General features: G+C 43.2%; 3 protein-coding genes across 3 annotated transcripts in view; 1 reads left to right on the top strand and 2 right to left on the bottom strand.

Moving 5' to 3' along the window:
• Positions 1-36: 36 nt before the first annotated feature.
• On the bottom strand, positions 37-2,601 carry LOC6604948 (DNA replication licensing factor Mcm7). The gene is made up of 5 exons (XM_002029755.2): positions 2,571-2,601; positions 2,138-2,507; positions 1,565-2,066; positions 439-1,496; positions 37-376 (listed from the first exon to the last, which is right to left on the bottom strand). The coding sequence occupies exons 1-5, from the start codon at positions 2,599-2,601 to the stop codon at positions 175-177; spliced, it is 2,163 nt and encodes a 720-aa protein (XP_002029791.2). The 3' UTR covers positions 37-174.
• Positions 2,602-3,163: 562 nt separating this feature from the next.
• Positions 3,164-20,743, bottom strand: part of LOC6604947 (division abnormally delayed protein) — a 63,442-nt gene continuing 45,862 nt past the window's right edge. Inside the window, exons 2-9 of the mRNA XM_002029754.2 lie at positions 16,944-17,087; positions 7,956-8,079; positions 7,384-7,857; positions 7,061-7,250; positions 6,202-6,377; positions 5,484-5,688; positions 5,281-5,419; positions 3,164-5,189 (exon numbers count right to left, since the gene is read on the bottom strand). Of these exons, the coding sequence (XP_002029790.1) occupies positions 5,035-5,189; positions 5,281-5,419; positions 5,484-5,688; positions 6,202-6,377; positions 7,061-7,250; positions 7,384-7,857; positions 7,956-8,079; positions 16,944-17,087 (1,607 nt within the window). The 3' untranslated portion in view covers positions 3,164-5,034. The remainder of the gene's footprint in view (positions 5,190-5,280; positions 5,420-5,483; positions 5,689-6,201; positions 6,378-7,060; positions 7,251-7,383; positions 7,858-7,955; positions 8,080-16,943; positions 17,088-20,743) is intronic.
• On the top strand, positions 5,806-6,196 carry LOC116800931. Its single transcript, XM_032717644.1, has 2 exons — positions 5,806-5,889; positions 5,963-6,196. Exons 1-2 carry the CDS (start codon positions 5,806-5,808, stop codon positions 6,089-6,091), a joined length of 213 nt encoding a protein of 70 aa, XP_032573535.1. The 3' UTR covers positions 6,092-6,196.

The following is a 20,743-nucleotide window of genomic DNA, read 5'->3' as shown; positions in this document are numbered from 1 at the left end:
AACAGCATACATTTTGGAACAAAGGATACACAGTCCTTAAGTCAAATACAAAATTCTTATTTATTTATGACAATGATAAATGGTAAAGTGACAATGTATGATAGTATTAACGATTGGCGATAAAGAGACATAAACTTATTGACTAAATATAAGATGTGCGATTAAGCGGGCGATCTACATGAATGTGATCTTCGTGCGTCCCATGTTGACCTGCCACACATTGAGCTCCTCGTAGTCATCGATGCATTTGTCCACCTGGTCGGGCTTGAATCCTTTGGTTGTGCAGCGGTCCATGATGTCGGCGATTTTGACTGCCTTTCCAGAGCCAGCCAGTTCACGAACGATGGCAAAGATTCGATCCGAGGTGTTGGGAACACTGAAAATGAGAAAAATTCTTGTAAGCACAAGGATTTACTTGCAACCTTTGCAACTACTTACTGTCCCTTCTGGTGCTCGTGGATTTGGTTGAGCGAGTCCTTAGACATCTCCAGCAAACGCAGTGCTTCAGCCACATCATCTTTCTCCACGCTATCGGAAAGACGCAACCTAGCCAAAGCGGTGGACAATCGCAGGATTCCCAACAAGTTACGGGCCGAGGTGAAGGTCATGTCCTTCTGGTTGCGCGCCTCGCGACGCAGCTCCACATAAGCTCCCACAATGTAGTCGGTAAGCTCATCCGGAATAGTTGGATTCTTGCGCTTGCACAGGTTGATGTAGCGCCGCATAAGATTCATGTCCAGAGCCTTGACTCTAGTGGGTGGCTGTTTGCTGTGGCTATGCACATAGGTGATGTGCTTAGCCAAGCGCAAATCATTATCCCGATCCGGTTTATCCTGGATGAGCCACAGCAGATCGAAACGTGAGAGCAGGGCCGCAGGGAGCTGAATGTTCTGCTCCACGGTACGACGAGGATTGTAGCGTCCAAAAGCGGGATTAGCAGCGGCCAGGATGGAAACACGAGCGTTTAGGGTCGTCATGATGCCTGCTTTGGCTATCGAAATTGTCTGCTGTTCCATCACCTCGTGAATGGCTGTACGATCCTGATCCGCCATCTTGTCGAACTCATCAATGCAGCAGACACCCTGATCAGCCAACACAAGAGCTCCTCCCTCCAATGTCATCTCGCCTGTGAGGGGATCCTTCATGACCGCAGCGGTGAGACCCACCCCCGAGGAACCTCGTCCTGTGGTGTACTGCGATCGCACTGCCAGTCGGCTAATGTAGCCCAGCAGCTGCGACTTGGCCACACCGGGATCTCCCATCAGGCAGATGTTGATGTTGCCACGAATCTTCATGCCATCGGGCCGTTTGTCAACTCCTCCGACCAACAGCAGGAGCAGCGCTTTCTTTACATCCAAATGGCCATAGATTTCGGGTGCCAAGCTGGTGGCCAAGCGCTCGTAGAAATCGTCCTGGGCCAATTCCTCCAGCTCTTCTGGAGTCAGCTCTGCATCCTTGTCCGAAATCTCGTCGTTCTTGTTGATACAGATGATGCGCTATTAGGAAGGCAACAATATATTAAGCATTTTGAATAAATTTGTTTCATTTAAACGGGGTAACTCACGTGAGCTTGGAGGAATGTCTCTGAGAGCAAACCCTGAATCATCTGAGCGAAACCTGTGCGCATAAGTGGCAAGAACACTCCAGAGACCACAATGTGATCTCCAGGCTGGGCCATTCGAGTTACCTCACCCCTGCACATGATGGTCATGCTGCGCGGTATGTGTCCCACGGGCACCTGGTCGCTGTGCTCCTGCATCTTGACCTCCTGGAACTTGACGAACTTGGAGCCACGGGTCTGCAAATACAGACGACCTCCTGCTTTATTCACTCGACAATCATCCGACGGGCAATCGTGCACGGGCGTGAAGGATAGCGAGTTGACTGGCTGATACGTCTCCGAGCCACAGCGGTCACAAGTGTAGGTGGCCACCACCATCATGGGCTTGACCTCCGTGCAGCGTGTAACAATGCCACGAACTGTGACCAGTTTGCCAATATGCTGGGCCTTAACCTCGCGAATAGAGTGCGCCTTCTCCGTGGATACTGGTTTGAAGCCCACCTCGCTAAAAGGAGTTCGATTTTCAGAGTTAGTTTCGGAGGAAAATGGCGAAAACCGCGCAATTGAAAGACTTACAATCGCTTCATCAGCTCCGAGGGGAAAGAGTTCCGCTCATCGCGCTGTTCCATGGGATTCCTGGTCCGGGACTCCATCATCAGGCGGTGCTCAATGTACACATCCAAAGCGTCCTTGGCGTGGACCTCCTGCTGTTTGTAGCTGGGCAGGAGTTCAGCAATCACATCGCTGAATATGGACGTGTATCGCCGGCAATTGTCGACCACCGCCTCCGCGAGACTTTCATTGAATTCCGCCAGATCATCCAGATCGATGGTGATCAGAACTTGCTCCCGATGGGCCAGCTTAACCAGCTGGGATCCGTAGACGAACTCCTTTTTGCCATCATCGTCGCACTTGCAGAATTCCGACAAGAAGGTCTTGATAGATTCTGTGAATCAACAAACATGGGATGTTTGATGCCTCCTCAAGATTGAGAATTCCTTGCACTTACCTCGGTCTTGGGCATAATCTCGTCGAGCCATCTTGCGGTTGGTTTTTTTTTTTTGTTCTTTTACTTTCAACAATGGACAGCAAATTGAGTACAGCTGCTTGCCCAAGATGGTTTTTAAAACGCTGTTTGCCGGGAAATGCGAGGAAAACAATGAGAATGTAAACGCTTCCCGCCAAAAACGCGTTTGATTAGAGATGGTACTATAGATTGTGATGTGAGATAAATTAAAAGTATAAAACTATCGTTATATTTTTACATAATTACATATGTAGAATGTAAATTGAAAATTGTTATCTCACGAGTCAATTTATTTTGTAGATATAAGATATCTTCAAAATTAATGAATTTAAAAATATGTATAAATACTTATTACCATTTCAGTATTTTTTTTAAATATTTTTACACCTACTTTTAAAGTCGGGAAATCGACGGTATTTTGTATAGTAATTTCATACATGTCCGAAGCTGCCGTTCTGATATCAATATATGCCGGGAGTTGCCACCCGCCATTCTACACATGTGTATGCGATTCTAGTCAAGAATGCTGAGTTAGTTGGTGTTGCCACCTGCTTGCATAATAAAGAGGCGCTAAATTCGAATTTTAAATATTGACGTTTATTCAGGTTTTAAATGAAATTTACAAAAGTTCTCATTTTCGCTTGTCTGCCGTTACACTCATAGCACTATTGCGTATCGCTTTCAATAAACTTCTTGGACTTGCGTTTCTTGTTACATAATTATTTATTGGTTTTTAGGCATCTAAAAGTAGTAGATTTATTTTTAGTGCAATTTTCGATTCGCATTGGTTATCTCCGAATAGATTTACAACGATGATTTTTGCGCACATTGCGGCTGCTTTTGCGGTATACATAAGTTACAATTTAATATGTTGCGTTTACGTTTAACTTAAATATTATTAATCACATGCAATAGTTAAATAATAATGATACAAATAATAATTATACATAGTTCAACCAGCGCGCCGGCACACTACGATCTAATTTCGATCGGATCGAAGTGTATATGCGAAGTGTATATGTATGTATATGCCTATATGCCAATTTGTGTGCGGCGGCAGTTGGCGCTTCCTTTGTTAATTTGCTACTAACTAAATTTGTTGTTTTCGTTCAACTGTTTGCTTTTTACACATTACGCGCTAATCGTTACGTTTACGCACTAGCATATAATTACCATTTAATTAGTTAATTCATTTATGTGTATATATATATAGACTTCATTCTTATCGCTGGCGCCATACTCGTTTTAATGCATATTTCATATTCATTTGTATATATATATATATTTACTTGTTTTTTTTTTTTTAGAGTGCCGCCAGCGCTGCTCTCTGGATTTGATTCAGCAGCGCTCTGCCCCACTGTAAAGTATCCGTAAGATTGCAACATTAGTTTCGATTGAAATTGCAAATTTGCGAACTGTGATTTGTGCGCTGAACTCTGCATTTTCTGCACTCTCTCCCCAAGACGAAATCCAAGTGCTCTGTAAACTCTAATTAGCTGAATGCATTTTATGACATTTTTTCCATTTGTTGTCCCCCCAAGATCGTCTTCTCTCTTTGTTCATATAATTTAAGTAATGCTACATATACGTATATACATATACGTATTAATATATCAATAGATTTTCATCGATTTTCCTTCGTTTTTCGTTTTTGTGTGCGTATAAAGCTGTAAGTCTTCTAGTTTTTCCGTGCGTTTACTCAACTAAATTCCATTCGTATGCATTTCGCGTCGATTTCCCAATTGATCAATTTCTAAATTGTTCGCATTCGTTCAGTTCGAAAGGTGTAGACAACAATTATTTCGCTTTAGTTTAACATTCACTGAGCTACAGCTAACAGATTTATATCCTTTACGTATATAATATTTTGTGATCGCCCCCAAAAACTTAGCAATTGAATGTGGTGCCACGCCTCTGATTTCAGATCTATTTACTTGTGTAATTACACAGAAAAGGAACAACTTGCTTTGAACATTGAGCTTCGTGTACTGTACGCTATATATATTAACATGTATCTGAACAAACTGCACACTCTATGGAAAGGGATTCTTCTTGATTGCGAGCCTATTTAGTTTAATTTTCGTTTATAGTTAGTTGTGTTTAGCAATTGCTCGGTTCGTATGCAAATATCCAACGCATTTATATGGCACACAAGTCTAGTTGGATTCGGAGAAGGAGAGGTGCGCTTCAAGGGTTTCACGGTTCGCTTCTGGTTTGTAAATTGTTAGTCGATTGCTAGATGAATGCGCTTAGGGCCTATAAATTACTTGTAACAACTTAAGAATTACACAAATAATAATAATAATGATAATAGTTATTAATTCATGATTTAACTCGATTCGTGTGCATCTGCTGTTGCTCTTCTTCTGGTTACATCATTCACTGCCCTCGCACAGTGGGGCGCATTGCGTTTTTTGTGTTCAATCCCTCGGCTGGGGTAGCATCCTTAACTACAACTACTAAAGAGCATTGTGACTAGAGTGAGGAGCATCCACGTCGCGGTGCCTGCCAGTGGTTTGGACCCACTGGTCTTGCCGCTGTCACGCGACTCCACTTCGTTGGTGGTGGTGCCTTCGGATTCCTCGATGGGCGTATGGGCTCCTGAAAATAGGATAGGATGTGGGTTAAGGAGAATTTTTTTTACGGAAGGAAGCGACCATGTAGGGAGTTTTAAAGATTTGTAACAACTTACCATCGCCGGAACCATCTCCGGAACCATGTGCGCCTCCATACTCCTCCTCATCGTCGCCGATCTGGCCCTCTCCGCCGCCGGAGCCCTCGCCCATATCATTTTGGATGTCGTGCGTCGCCTGTATGCTGTTGGAAGGTGCCTGTGGAGGTGTACAGGAAAATGGATAAATTGTTCCAAGTGCCCAAATGGTTGACCAAACTTACCGCAGCTCCAATGCTCTTGCGGATCTTGAAGAGCTTGTCGACCAGCTCGTTCAGCTTGCCGGTCTGAGCCTTCGCATTGAAGGGCACCTCGGGATTATATCGCTGGCTATCAGTGCCCGGATTAATCAGCAGCTGGGTGTAGTCCCCGAAACGATCGCCTGTCCAGCAGGAGTGATCCTCACGAGAGTGCTGCTCATCGCAGAAGCTGATGAATGAAAAAGTTATATGAGCTTAGTAAGCTTGTTGTTTCAATTCACTATTTCGTTGTTTTGAAATTCTCAACAACTATTCTGAATTGTTCAATAAGTTCAAAATAAACAAAATGTTCAAGGAGCTAGTATTGTGGATGCATCATCTAGCCCACGACTTTTGCTTGGCTCGCCCAATGGCACCGATACCTCGACATGTAAGTTGTAAATATTAAAACATATAATTAAGCTTTGAATTGGGTTAAAAAAATATTTAATTCTAATTTCCAGGGCTGTCGTGTGCCAGTGAAGAATGGATTTTTCGCCAATTTGATTTTCTTTGTGGCCATTGTGACGCCGCTGTACTTTTGCCTGTTAAAGGATGTGATCGCCATGATCACCAAGCCCAAGAAGCGTTAATCCTCGCCAGGACACTATCCTTTTTAAGTCATAGTTTGGTCAGTCAATGTAGTAGCTAGTTCAAATCCCAACCCAATCAATACAGTTTGTGGCATCGTCTAAATACTCACTTGTCTACGATGGTCGTGTAGAACTCCTTGCTCTTGTCGATGGTGGACAGGAAGAGGACCATGCCCGGATCCGGGTCAGTGGCCCACTTCACGTTGTTCTTGTGGGGCGGAGGCCGCGCATCCGGCTCTCCGGACGAATAGGGCGTCAGGCTGGGCGTGCCACACGTCTTCTTTACCTGCAAGACAATAGGGGGAATGTTAACCATGTACAGCTCCGGTTTGGGGGGTTCCACTTCCACTTGCTAATCGCCGCCGCTCATGCAAGGCACACGTGTCTGCCCGCCTCCCACCTGACCCATTATATTAAGCTGAACAGCTGCTCATCGCCCTGCATGTAAATTGCAACTTTCTGGTGGGGACGAGACTAAACTGAACTGAACTCCGACTCCACTCGAATTTAGCATTTTAAATTCCCGGCAACATGCCAATCGTGCGAACGGGTATCAATTGGATGTCATGTGCATGTTAAACAAGATCTCAAAATGCCAAAGATATTTTTTAGGGACTACTGCCACTGCAGAACAAGTTCGAAGGCCGGAACTGAATTCCGATCCATTAAATTCATTTAAAATGTTCATAAATTAACTGGCAATTAAACCATTAAACGATCGTGTTCTTGGAACGCCAGTTAACGAAATCGATCGCATCTGCAGACAGATGTCTGAAAATCAGAGCTGTGTCCTTCAAATATCTTGCACTCATACATCTTATAAGTTTATGCAATAAGGGATAATGCGATTTAAAATTGAGCGCATTTAAATATTAATAGGATACTTAATTAGTACTTAATGTGGGCAAGTTATTTAAAGCTTCGCCTATTCGATCGTTTGATCTTAATTTTTTGAAAGGATCTACTCACCTTTTTCTCCAGTTCAGGCCCATTGTGCATGGCAGCCATGATTGCCTCAGAGAAATAAGTCTGCAGGTGTTTGATGACATTAATGATGCCGCTGTCCGAGAGAATATGGGTGGTGACCAGGTTGTTCAGGGAATCGACTACACCTGACCAGGGACTGTCCAGTAGTCCGGCATATTCCGCCGAGCAGCCGCTGAAGATCATAAAACAGAGGCATTACATATGGTCGGTATAACAATTTATAGTTTTGAAAATATATGTGCTTAACTTGATATAATCTAATGAAATCTTAACTTATCGAAACCCCTTTCCGCATATCAACTTACCGCATCACGTTCTTGCAGTAGCCGTAGCACAATTTCGTTTCGCTCCTGGAACTCGAGTGGTGTCCATTGCAGTTGGGGCAGTAGTGCATCTTGAGGAGATGCAGCTTGCACGTGTCCGTCAGTTGTTCGCCATAAAGGGCATCCGCTTCGCTGAGGACCTCGGCGGCCTGGAGCAGGGCATTCATGAAGACATTGGATATGTGGACACTCTTGCCCAGGTTGGACTGCACTTGCTGGGGAATGTCCCCGAATGGATGCATCTCGTCGAAGTTGTGCTTCAGGCAGTTGACGTAGTCCTCATGCAAGTCACCCAAATTGTTCTTGGACAGATGAACCATCTGGTGGTAGGCCACTGGGAACAGCTGAACAAAGAAGTGCCTCACAGCCTCCTCCAAGTTGCTCTGGACACTGCCAATTCCTCGCCTGCCCAGCTGGCCATTGCTGTTCGTATAGTTGGAGGTGTAAATCAGATGGCTAAAGGGGAAGTTACTCAATTAGAATCAAACTTCTATACTCGAATTAATTAAATACAGCTAGTTCGTTATTTTATTACAGTAAATACGAGCACTTACTTCATGATTTCGGTGTACAGTTGATGGATCATCATCCGCGATGAAGGCACCATACGGGTATAAACCTTCGAAAAGAGCGAGTGGGTCATGTTCTCCGAAATCTGCGCCAATTCCAGGACGTGACCTGCCGCAATGAAATCAGAGAGAAAAGCATCCATGAAAGTATTGTTATGGTTATTGTTAGTCCTAGTGAAATTTAATCATATTGCCGCCAAAGTTTCCTCTGCTGGGATTTGCTGGGAACTTTTGCCCTAATGGACTGGCTGGGACTTCCACTTCCGCCCACTTGGAAAAAAGAATTGTTGCCATTGCTCTTTATTTCTGGGCAGGAGTAAGCTTTTAGTTAATGAAATACAATTTAATACGGCTGTTATCCTTGCCAGGTAAAGTGAAATATGAATAAAGTTGCTGAAATACATGCTGAAATCTACTTAAAAAAGAGGTTCCATTACTGGCATTATTAAACCCAAAAAAGGTTAAGTAAAATTTGTACATTATTATTATTACTAAAAAAAAGTATAATAAATACCACTAAAAGTTTTCACTATTGCTGGCTTTAATAAGTTCTATACATATATTTTGTAGCAATAAATGAATACTAGTTTTGGATATATTTGAAACAGATGTGCTTTATTAGAGTCCCCCCTTTTAATTACCATTTATCGACTGCTATCTATAATCTGTCAATCATCTGGCGAATCGGGCGGTACAGGTTGTTAAATTCTCTTTATATTCAGACACTAATCACAGAGCTGAGCGTAAGAAAAACCAAATGTGACACAACGTTATCTGTCAAGATGTCAGCAGCAGTTGTGCGAATTGATTTGGATACACAGATTGGCTATCGATACTCAGAGATACAAAGGCAAGCTCGGATACAGATACACTCCTCTGGTAGCCTGTCATTAGCGCAGATTACAAATGGCCAAGGCCAGATATCGGCCTCTATATGCTATAGACGAGTGAGGGGGTTATCTGTATACAATCGGGGGAAACTGTCAAATCGACGTGTGATTTCTCACACACAGACGCACATACTGACCCGCCTTCTTTTGGCCCCTGACAAATTCTAAATTGCAATATGCTGTCTTGTATATCGTTTTCAAACGAAAGTGTCAATCTTTCTGTTAATTGGCAACAAAAGAACGGAGAGGCCAGAACAACAGAATACACACATTTCGACAGGGCCAAAGTGTTTCCAGATTTGTTCTTTTATTTTCCGTTTGGTTTTATGTGTGTTCTGCGGCTCATTTTGATTTTGATGTTTGGAGCATTTCCGTTCTCAGCGTTTGAATAAGTCTTTGTGTGTCTGGGGGTCTGGTTTTTGGGCTTGGCTTGGAGCCGCGTCGATGTGTCAGTTTCTTGGGGTCTCGGGTCTGCATTTATCGGCTAATGGCCTTTGATGCGTCATCCGAGGCAAGCAGAGTTTACCCTTTTTAATTAGCAAAACTTACGAGTTTTGGGCCCCGAACTTTGGGCAACCTAATCGTTCAGAAGAGGATCATCAATTTGTTGGGGCTTCACATCAAAATTGTTTTTGGTGCGATAGATCAAGGGTAGATCTGGGTGATCACATAAAAATATTTACCCATCTTCAAATTATAATATTAATGATTTTCCAATGTGTTTTTCCATTGAAACACTTCAACTCCAGCTTGCCTATAATTGGTTTTTCTTATTTATAGATGTGTGTGCCTTGATTAATCCTATCGTTTTTGTATCTATTTAATTATTTTAAATAGATTCTACGATAATTGCTATAGGAACTAATAAACAACTTATAGTTAATTATGTGTTATTTTTATTTATTTAAAGGTTCGAAAGAGGAGACCATCTGTTGGGATTGCTAATCGCTCGACAATTGCGCAGGATGCGATAAACAATACGAGCCCATTGATTTAACGCGTTTGCGATACACAACAACCATAATAACGTCAGATACCAGATAGATGGATAGATTTCCAGGAGGGGAAAGTGGAATGGGGAGCTCACACATCCTGTCGCTAATCTCATTGACGACTAGCGGAAACATTTAATTATTAACACGCCGCATCGAACGTGTTGACGCGATGGGATATATGTACCAGTATATATATTCACACGCTGGCGACATCGGGATCCCAGCTCGATTGGCTCATTAAATCGAAAAGGGTCGCGAGATGGGGCTCAAAGTGAAGCATTATGGGGAGCTGGAGTTGCTGCAGAGGAAGTGGGGATGCAGAAAACAATTACATGATTGACATGCCCAAAATAGCTTCTATTGATTGCAAAACGGGCAATTTCCCCTATCCGGATTCCCAGACTCCTTTCGATGGATATTCGGATGGCTGGCTGTTGGTTGCTGTGGCATTTCCTACGATTCAATGTCTAATTGCAATTTTAATGAACAACTCACTGCGAGCAATTGTCAGGGGGGAAAATGCTGAAAGCAGCTAACGCTGCGTATGCTTGATATGTATTATTGCAGCTGCTTTTGTTGGCTTAATACGCTCAATTAGGTTTGGGGCCCACAGAAGCGCAGAGCCGCCTCAGGTGCTATGCATTTGTATCTTTGTATCTCATAAATTGTTAACTCAGCACTTCACCTGCGGGCTCACACAAAACTTCATATATGCAATTTGCTGGACTCTTGCCGGGTTTTGCAACTAATTGCAATCTCTGTCCAGCTCTAGCTCGCCATCTCTGTCCGTTCGTGTGCCCTCTCTCTCACACACCCACTTACACTTACACACCTTTGACAATTAACCAAGGGAATTTTTATTGTGGCTGCCAGGAGCTTACCCGTATCTATGCTTCGCCAGCAATCAAATATAAAGCAGGCCAAATGGCTTTCCCAATGAAACATGAAAATTTCATTAAGCTCGGCCACTCATTTCTATTTTTTTGTTTTGTGCTTTTTAAAGACCTTCGGGTGGGAGGAAAATGGCAAAGGGATTCACGCTCGTCACACATGGAAAATCGCACTAATGGGCAAACAGACAATGAAATTGAATTAGACAACAAAGTGCGGCCAGCATAGTTCAGGTGGTTGGAGGAGGTTGGGAGTTTGAAAGGCAAGGGCCCAATGGAGCTCCTCCGACTCTCAGGCCAAAACAAAGACCAAGCCCGTGACCAGGCACTAAATATCCATTCTTATGAATGGGAAGTCAGGGATTTACACAGGGCAAAAGTAAAAGAACTTGCTACTTAAATATTGAGTTATGTAGATTTTCAAAAGAAGTTAGTTGGGTAAAGAGAAAATCTACTGTGTAAGCAGTTCTTTATATAATTCTTGAATGAATATATACGGATAAGCAAAGTCTTTAGATATTTTTAAGTTCCATGGCCTAAGCCAGTTAAAATTAATATATACAAGCTAAAGAGTTATGTTTTGTATAGAATTTTTTAAGTTTTTTGTATCAGTGTTTTGCTTAGCTATTCGCATAGTGCAAATATCGAAAAAGGCTGCGACTTTGGCGTCTTTGGCTTCATTGCTTCATTAGAAGTCGGCGGCGGCTGGTTGGCAGGAGCGAGATTAGCATGCCAAGTTCCAGGCAGCGACCGGTTTGGGATTCGCTTTCGGGAGCGGATGGGGCCTTTCGAATGGGGTTCGTGGCCCGGGGCAAGCCCCAAAATGGTGCGAAAGGCGGCGAGGGCGGGGGTTGCGGATCGGGGGCAGCGGCAGATGCGACCGCGGTCCACAAGCTGTGTTGCTGTTTCCCACGCCTTGGCAAAAATATGCAGCACACACACTCAACGAAAGCGAGCACAACCCACAGGTTTAGTTTTATTTTGCCCGCTTTTTCCCTGCCGCTTTGTATTTATATATATATACATATATATTCCTTTATTTTGCTTTTTTATGCTCTGTGGACGGACTTCTTTTGCTCCTCGGGGCACTGGGAACATTGCTGGTTCGTTTGTTTGTATTTTGTTTGTTGCCTGCGTTCCTGTGCGGATATTACAATTTTAGTATCTGCCGCATTTTTATTTGCATTTTATATGCATGTATTTTGCCCACTATCCCAACTGCGGTATCCGTTTGCCGTTGCCGTTGCTGTTGCCGCCTTATGAATGCCCCAGCAACTTTGTTAGTGCTCTTCATTTCTTCCCCACTTCATGCTTTATTTTTTTTTAGCTCGTGCCGTTCGGCGGGCTTAGCTTTTTAGCCGCGTTTAGCTTCGTTTTTGAACTGTGGCAACTTTTTCCCGGCCCTGAAGTCGCCTCCTTGGTCGTCTGTCCGTCTGGCGGGAGCAGTTCTCTGGGCCTGGCCACCAGCAACTAGCAACCAGCAACCGGCAATCGGTAGGAAGTGGATGGAAACAAGAAATAGGCACAGTGGCTTGAGTATCACTTCAATTGAAATTCAAACATATTTATATTTTAAATTTTAAACGGATCCCAATCACAGCTCATTATACAATAGACTCCTTCCATCTTTGTAACTAATTGCCATCAGTGACTTATGAATTGGTAATTAAACTCTTTGCAAAATGTTTTGCTTTTAAGGTGGGTAGGTGGTACAAATTGTCCTTCGAGATTCGCTCAGCTCCTTGAGCACTGCTTGCTCCACTGCACCATCTGGTGACCCAACCCAATCCAACCCAATCCAGCTCATTGTGCGTGGCAGTTGGCTTAAGTGCATGTATTGTAACTAGCTATCTGCAGGCGTGCCAACTTGGCACGCCCCTTCGTCGGAGTACCCGACAATCCAGCAATCTAGCTATCCAAGCATCCAACCATCTAGCTATCCATCTATCCAACTCGCCACTCCAACAGCTGTGAGCCCTGCGGCAATCTGCTCTTGGCAGGCAGGCTCATCTCATCCTAACCCATACCATCCTACGAGTATACCATCCGATCCCAACCGGAGGGGCCTCGTCGACTGGAACCCCTACACAATGTCAAAGTAATTGGATGACTTTTCATTGTTGGAGGCGAGTTGTGGAGATGGGAAACTGGAGTTTTCAGAGCGGAGGTCGACCCTTTTTCGGCTTAGCTCCGCTCTGACATATTGAAATGCTTCAGAGCATATGCATCAATTGGCCAAAGGGGCATGGGGCATGGGAGTTATTTTATCTTTGCGTTGCAGTCTCATACCAAAAGTGGAAACCCTGCTGATTTTTGCCGAGCGGCATCGAGTTGCCTTCCGTTTTTGGTGGCGCGTTAATTACAAGCGCGAGCTTTTAGCGTTTAATTTGCCAAGCAACTAATTATGGTAATTATATATACAAACACACAAATGGCGATATTGGAACGCAAGTGCCAGACGAAATGGCATCGGTGTTGTTTGTTTTTGAGACGCTGCTAATTAATGAAACGAGTGGAAATTAAAGTTGCTTAAAACAGCTCCATTAGTAATTCGCCATTTGCTTTGTCAAACACGCCAATAATTAAAGATCTTCGATGCCAAATAGAATGACAACTGGTTTTAGTCGTGGGCGTTTACCTCAGCTCCACGATGTGCAGGTGTTCGTTGGGTCTGAACTTCAGTTCCCTGTCGATTTCATTGAGGAATCGAAGCTGGAGTCTGAAGGTCGCAGCTCGAAAAAAAGATGGATACATCAACAAAAGATACAAAAAAAAAAGAATGGCGAAGATCTGAACGAGTTTGGGCTAAAAATAACACTTTGGCGGTGGGATAATTTAGTTAAATGGCTTTTAGTTAAGTGCCTGATAAGTCAGCTTAATGGTAGAATATGTTTTATGCCCGAATTAAAAATATATAAGATTTTTAAACACTTTTTATTACTTTGACCAAATCCGAAACAGTTCCCAATAGGCGATGAAAAATGCAGAGCTTAGCGGGTGTTGGCCACACCATGCGCAACCCAAAAACGGTGTCGCCTCAATCATACTAAAACCTAATGACAACTACAGCAAACTTGGGGACCTGCCACTGCAACAACTTGAGGCAGAGGCATAGTTGTTGCCGTGCCACACAAGCTCGCTCGCACAGCCTGCACTCGGTGACAAGACAAACAAAAGCCGGCTAACAAGCGATGGTGGCCAAAAAACCACTTTAGCCGTAAAGACAAGAAGGCAGCCAGCCAGCCAGCCAGGCAAAGTACGAGATATGGCCGAAAAGACTTAAGCCCGGCCCAAGTTGCGAAATTGGGTGGCAGGGATGGGATGGGTGGGGAAAGTTGCAAGTTGCTAGCAGCTAGCTGCTAGTTGCAACTTATGAAAGTGCACGCATTGCTGCTGCCGCTGCTGCCACAAAAATAAAGAAATAATTTTTGCAGTTACCATTTTGTTTTCTTTTTTCCAAGTTGCTGTTTGTTTTTGTTTTGTTGTTAAAGGGGCAAAAGTTGTGCAGGCATAGCAGTAAGTCAGCATTTGGAACTTTTATGCTGGCGCACGCCCCAGCCCACAAGAGGGGTAGGGGGAGGGGGACAAACAGGGGGGCCTACGGGGGCGGTGGCCAAGTGACAGGAAGGGGAGTCGAGATGTTTTGCAGCCAAACGCATTAAGCGCGTGAGCAACACACCAATACGGCAATGACATTAAACAGTGCAAAAAAAAGAGACTTAAAATAAAAACACACACAAATGTATTTAAAAATGATAAAAAATGCTCTAAAATTAAAAAGAAAATCAATTTATTCCTTGAACATCAATCCATCTATATATCTTTAATTTTTGAAATATTTTTTTTTTTCAGTTTATCAGCGACAACGAAAGTAGCTGCAAAGATGATGATGATGATTATGATGGTGGTGACGGCGACTACGTGGTAAGTGCAATGGGAACGCAGTGCGTTGGTGGCAGAAATGGGGGATTGGGGATCGGGCAGATCTGCGGATTGGGGTTATTTGGGGGGCCTGGGCCGCCGTATAATTCGTAAGCTGCGAAACGTGTTTAAACACGCAAATACTTGCTTAAAAATAATACGCCGAACAAAGCAGTCAGCAGCACAATGGACACGGAAACGGAAGGGGCGTGGCACGAGGGCGGATGAGCTGCAACCGGAAGGAGGTGGAGTTGGTGTTCTTTTTCGAACAGGAAGGAAGCCTGGTCTTGTATTGCATATGCCACAAGCTGTTGTAGTTGGCAAGTTTATGGTACAAAATAGAAATATGCATTTATTTCGCATACCATAATATTTTATGCGTTAGCAGACCAGGAGAAAGAGCAATAACACCAACGATTGCCAAGAAATGCATAAAGTTTTATAGTTGCGCATTTTTCGGGGGTTTCGGGGCGTGCTGCTTTCCTCCCAATGGCAGAACATTACGCATACGCCGGGTGTGCTGCTGGGAAAGTAAATCAATTTTTATGGCCACTCTCTGGTGCAAGTAAAGGAAACGCGTGCCATCGCAACGTCGCGCCGATAAGCATAAGAGTACACCATTTGGGAAGAATTTTTTGGCCCAAACAAGAAACGCGTTATCAGCGACAGACAAGTTACCCTTTAACTATCAGTTACGGCCATATCAGTAACAGGCCCTGATTTGCAAGTTAAATATAGTTGGCTACTGTTTTATAAATCTCTGCTACCATTAGCTGCACCCCATTCACCCATCAATCGAAATAATAGCGTTCCATGTGGTTCATATTTTAGCCTTGCTCATAAAAGCAAATAAATTGCAAATAAATATTGGTTTTAAATAATTGTAATTTGCATTATTGCTCGATTGTTAGGCTAAATGACTTTGCCGATTGCATTTTAATTTTTTTTGCAAATTCTGTTTACCTAATAAAACGTGGGACGCATCGGTGTTTGCCTTGTGTGACATCATTGTGTGTTGAATTCTCCAATGCAAATTGAATGCTAATTGTTTGAGGAACACTCTGCATTTCGAATATATTATAAGTGAATTTAGCTGGAAATCAAATAAAGAATTCATTGTGTTCTTGTCATTTTATAGCCGATAACGATATATTCCGCATTTATTTCATTGATCAATTTAATTGGTGATTTAATCATGTGATTTGCTCAATTACCAATTAAGAAATTAAATAATTAAATACCCAAGTAGCGTTCAGCCCTAAGTCCCAAATGAATGTAATGAACATTTCGTTTTCAGCACTCATATTGCCGAAAGGAAGCCTCCAAACTTAATGAGCCCCCATCCGAATGAATCAATGGGCTTGCATAAATTAAGCTGATGACAACACACAAAATGCAAACAAATTCGCCAAATGTATTTATATATATAAATGGTGAATCCGCATTCAGTACGAGTATAGTATATATATTCCCTATATTCGTGTGGGCATATACATATGTATGTACAACGAGTGGGGCGTGTTTAAAGTCTTTTCGAATGCGCGCCCATTTCCAAGAAATGCAGACTCAGACTGGCGAGAACAACAATGAGGCAGCAACAACAGCAGCAGCAGCAACAGCAGCAGCAGCTGCAACAGCAACAGCAGCACCCCAAAAACCTGCCTTAAAGTGAAGCGAGATTTACAGCATGTACGACAACAATTTGCAGGCATAGTGTGAAAAGGGGCAGCTCCCAGAAGGGGGCGTGGCAGCGCAGAAACGTGACCCAGACAAAGTTTGCGAAATTATCTAAAAAAAAGGGACAGCGGCCACAACAACAGGGTACAACATTATTTAATGCTTTTTTAATTAGATGCAGTCCGAGCCGCGTTCGCTGCATTTTAAAACAGCTTGTTTATGGTTATGAATCCCTCTATACATATACCATAAGGCACATATACTTTTATATCAGTTTATTATACAGTCGCTTTGATCTGCATACAAATTCAAATTACAAATCAATTTCGCATTTCGCGTTTCAAGTTTAATTTGGTTAGCTCACTTTGCAGATTGCGAGGCAAAAGCTGTTTTTTATCCTCATTACTTTGTGCTGAGCCAGATGAATTTGCATATGATAAATTATTTATTGCCACGAAAATATACTTTGGTCTAACGCCCAGCAAACTTTTCAGACTCTCTGCCCAGTGATTTGCATAGAAAGGCATTCTGGGTCTTTTCGATTTCACCCGACCATAGCACTAATCCTTTCTGCTGTCCCCCAAAAAGATGGATACTCACTCTGGAACTGTTTGGCATTCGTCTCGAGGACTCCGCGCAGGCTGCTGGTGTGGTGATGAAGCAGTTGCTCGAACATTCCGGCGGCTTTGTCCCGCAGCTCCAGCTCGGTGGCATTGTTGCAGCAGTTTCCGCCGCAAATGGCGCCTGGAAAATTAGGAAAGAAAGGAGGAGATGAGCACGGATTGCAATTGGAATTCTGTCTATTATTAGGCAGTCATAAAATCGTAGAATTTACAGGAGATTTAAGGGGATTTCTAGGCAAAAGTTTGGTATACTTCAATTGCAATAGCATATTCCATACAGGGGAATACAAATATTATCTTAAAATTACATTTGCACAATCTGTGTATACATTTATACTCATAAAATGCATTTCACAATAAAAGCTTGCTGAATCCACACAGCCGCATCTGCATGTTGTTAATAAAAGTAAAGATAGATTTTAATAGATACTGCTGGCTGGTAATAAACCCATTTTATCGATCTTCAGAGCTCATCTTCAGTTGCATCATAATGAAACGCCTGCTGCGCCTGTATCATTTTCAGATTATCGCACAAATCAAATATTTACTCATGACTTTGCGGCTTACTGTGTGTGTGGGCGTTTGGGTTGGCTCGCTAAATTGTTTATGACTTTAAAATGGCGTGTGGGCGTGTTGGCCAGCTCGAATGCAACAGCAAAGTGGCCATAGTTTCCGATTGGCGGCGTGGGCTCAGCAATTTACAATGTACAAATGCACAATCCAGAAGTAGGAACCAAGTTGGCAGGCTTGTTTCATTACGGGCGGTCGCGTTAATAACTTTTAAATTGCTCATAATTGCAATTGTTTTTTTTTTGTCTCTCTGGCTAAATGACACCAATCGTAGCAGTTTGGCTTTTGTGGCCCATAAAACGCGCAGCAGGCATTGATTGTGTTTTCAGCTGCCTCTAAAATACGAGCACATTCCACTAATGACAATGGATAGGGGGGAAAGTGGGCTAAAACGATTTTCAACTTACTAATCGCTGTGGCCCAGAAAATGCTGTCTAATGAAAGAAACAGCAAAAAAAGAGCGAAAAAACCGCACAAGCTAGGACAATAAATATGTGGACAAAAGACCGTTGATTGCCAGGGCTTATTGAAAGGAAATTGTTTTCCTTTCGGTATCTCTAAATACTTTTTTACTTGTAAAGTCCCCCCTCTGCAGATACTTATATGCGTTAATGAGGGGAATCCCCCGCAGTTACTGCTGCCATAAATTAGTAGGGAAACAAATCGTGTGACAGACTTTTTATGACAATTGCAATGACAACAACAGATACGACTTTTATGGATATCTGCCCCCCCTTTCGGCTTTGTTGTATGTAATTTAAATTAATGGCTTTTACACGATGTTCGAAGCGCTTACAATCTCTCATATGCATATCGCTGAGTGCCCCGATTCGGTGGCCATATGTTGGCTGTCGTGAAATTAGCTGGCGAAATGAATGAATTCGACAAAAGCTAAAAGTGCAGATGCAGTCAGCGTCTATTTCGGGTTAACTAATGGCAAACATCAATAGCTGCAGTTAATCGCCGGGGCCATGACACGCTTTTCCCGCCTGGAAAATGAAATGGAAAATGACAACAGACTTGGCGCAAAGCCATCACCCCAAAATGATATCCATATCCCCTCGAAGTGACCTGCTGCCAGTCAATCAAAGCTGAACAGAGACGAAAACCAAACAGATTTTAGTTATGTGCCATCGATTTGCGAGCTGTTTGTGTTCCTCGAGGGGCCAAAAAAGGATTTGGCTCCCTATTCCTTGCGATTGCGTTGTAAAAGTTATCGATTACGGCCCGTGTCCTCCAGTCTCCTTTGGCTATGATGTGTTTATGCGTTTTTGCCACTGCCATTCGGCCATAAATCGGTCCAGAGCGGTGGGCCAAGAGGGAGCACCACTTCCCGCATGGCAGTGGCCAGAAACCCAGGCGTCACTCAGTCAGCGAGTCTCTCTGTCTGGGGGGAAAACAAAAAGGGCACAAATGGGGGACAAAAAGGAGTGGAAAAGTGAAAAAGGGAAGCCAGTGCAAGTTAAACCTGCAATGGGAATGCTGCTGGAATTCTTAGCTTTCAAACGTTTCGCCTCCAACTCTTTTCTGTGGCTCAAGAGCTCAAAACTCGAGCAGCAGAAATTCAATTCAATTGCTGCAACGTGCATGCACACATACAGGCGCATTGGGAGGTCTTGCATGCATACATACACACACACATATATCATGCCGTGGCCCAGAAAAGTATGCTATGGCAAACTGTTTCTGGCAACGGACTGCCAAATTGCAAAAGGAACGTGAAGGGAGACCCAAAGCGGAGACGGCTAAAGTGGAGAGCTGGGGATGCTCCGAAAATAGAGAGATGCAACTGCACTGGCAGAAAAAGAATTATATTATTGGCATTATAATAATGGACGAAAGAGTAGGACTATTTGAGAGGATTACTTCTATCTGAAGATTACATCAGTAGTTAGGTAATGGAAGTACTATTTAGAGAATTCAAAATAATACTACAATATAAGGCATTACAATTTTGATGATATATATTGTTCCATGTACTATTGTTAGTTATTCTCGCCGTGTTTCAAAGGCAATTGGTAGGAGGATGTGTAAAAAATGCAAATCTCATGCATGGCCAGAAAATGCTCTGCCAAAAATACCAAGCAACGGCCCTGACCGCAAAAATGGGGGCGGATCGGGCCAAAGGAGGAGGGGTAGGGGCAGGGGCAGAGGCAGTGGCCCCATTACGCCTCCGAAACAGAACCTCCTCCCCACCCGTTCCAAAAGCCCCGCCACTGTGCTACTACTGTCTCTCTATATTTTCAGGCCTTGTTTTCCAGCCTGTCACCGCAAATGCAACTGACGACGTGTGCGAATTTGTTTACTGTAATTGTCTTCACTGTAAAAGGGGGGCGTTGCGGGTGGATGGCACACATAAACAGCGCCATACGCACACACACAAACCATATATGTATATCCACTCAGATAGGCTCTGGCTCTGTGGTTACTTGTCTTTTGGCATTAGCCAAGTTGGCTGGCAGCCAAGAAAGCGCTTAGCCCGCAAAACACTTGCGTATGGGAGTGGATTTTGCATACCTTGACATATTTCGAGTGTCCTTACTCCACCACATCCTTCCCACATCCCCCCCATTGCTATTTTGCCCCCCTCTCCCCCGCCGGGGCATTTCCCGGTGGCATATGCAACTTGTATGCGTTTTCAATTTGCACAATTTACTGTAAACGTGTTGATAATAATGAAGCCAAGAGCCAGGAGAATTTCCTACCCGTCCGAATGCCTGAAAGTTGGCCCTGGATGCTGTAATTAAAACAGATCCCTGCCATGTCAGCCGTAATATTTTGACATGCATTGTGTAAAAAATAATTTAATTACAAAGTAAAGTATTGCCAAGTGCACAGCATGCAGCTTTATAAAATTTTAAATTGATTAAGCAAACAATAGCAACTACTTTTTGACTTTTTACAAAATGATGGAAGCCCTTTAATTTTTTTCGCTTTTGGACAAACCTAAATTCCACTGAAATCAGTCCAAATATTTACCTAATATATATATAATCCCCTCCAAAAAAATGTGTGATATATTTTGAGTATAATTTACTGCCTTGATTGAAAATCAATTTAATTTCTCCTCAGGTCGCAACAAATAGTCCAAGCGATTGCCCAAAACCATAAATTCTCTAATAAATTTACGAACGTGCAGCGACTGCGATGCAAACCAAATAAAAACATCCGTCGCGGCTGCCAGAGGCTTCCTATCAAAGCGGCCAA

This window comes from Drosophila sechellia, chromosome 3L, assembly GCF_004382195.2.
Source record: "Drosophila sechellia strain sech25 chromosome 3L, ASM438219v1, whole genome shotgun sequence".
Taxonomy (NCBI): Eukaryota; Metazoa; Arthropoda; class Insecta; order Diptera; family Drosophilidae; genus Drosophila; species Drosophila sechellia.
This window is presented reverse-complemented; position numbering and strand designations above follow the sequence as displayed.

Bases quoted from the DNA above. Each gene is read 5' to 3' on its own strand.
- LOC6604948 (XM_002029755.2), bottom strand. From the start codon at position 2,601: ATGGCTCGACGAGATTATGCCCAAGACCGAG. The intron at 2,508-2,570 runs GTAAGTGCAAGG...GTTGATTCACAG, and splicing joins AGATTATGCCCAAGACCGAG to AATCTATCAAGACCTTCTTG. The intron at 2,067-2,137 runs GTAAGTCTTTCA...AACTCCTTTTAG, and splicing joins TCGGAGCTGATGAAGCGATT to CGAGGTGGGCTTCAAACCAG.
- LOC116800931 (XM_032717644.1), top strand. From the start codon at position 5,806: ATGTTCAAGGAGCTAGTATTGTGGATGCATCATCTAGCCCACGACTTT. The intron at 5,890-5,962 runs GTAAGTTGTAAA...TCTAATTTCCAG, and splicing joins TGGCACCGATACCTCGACAT to GGCTGTCGTGTGCCAGTGAA.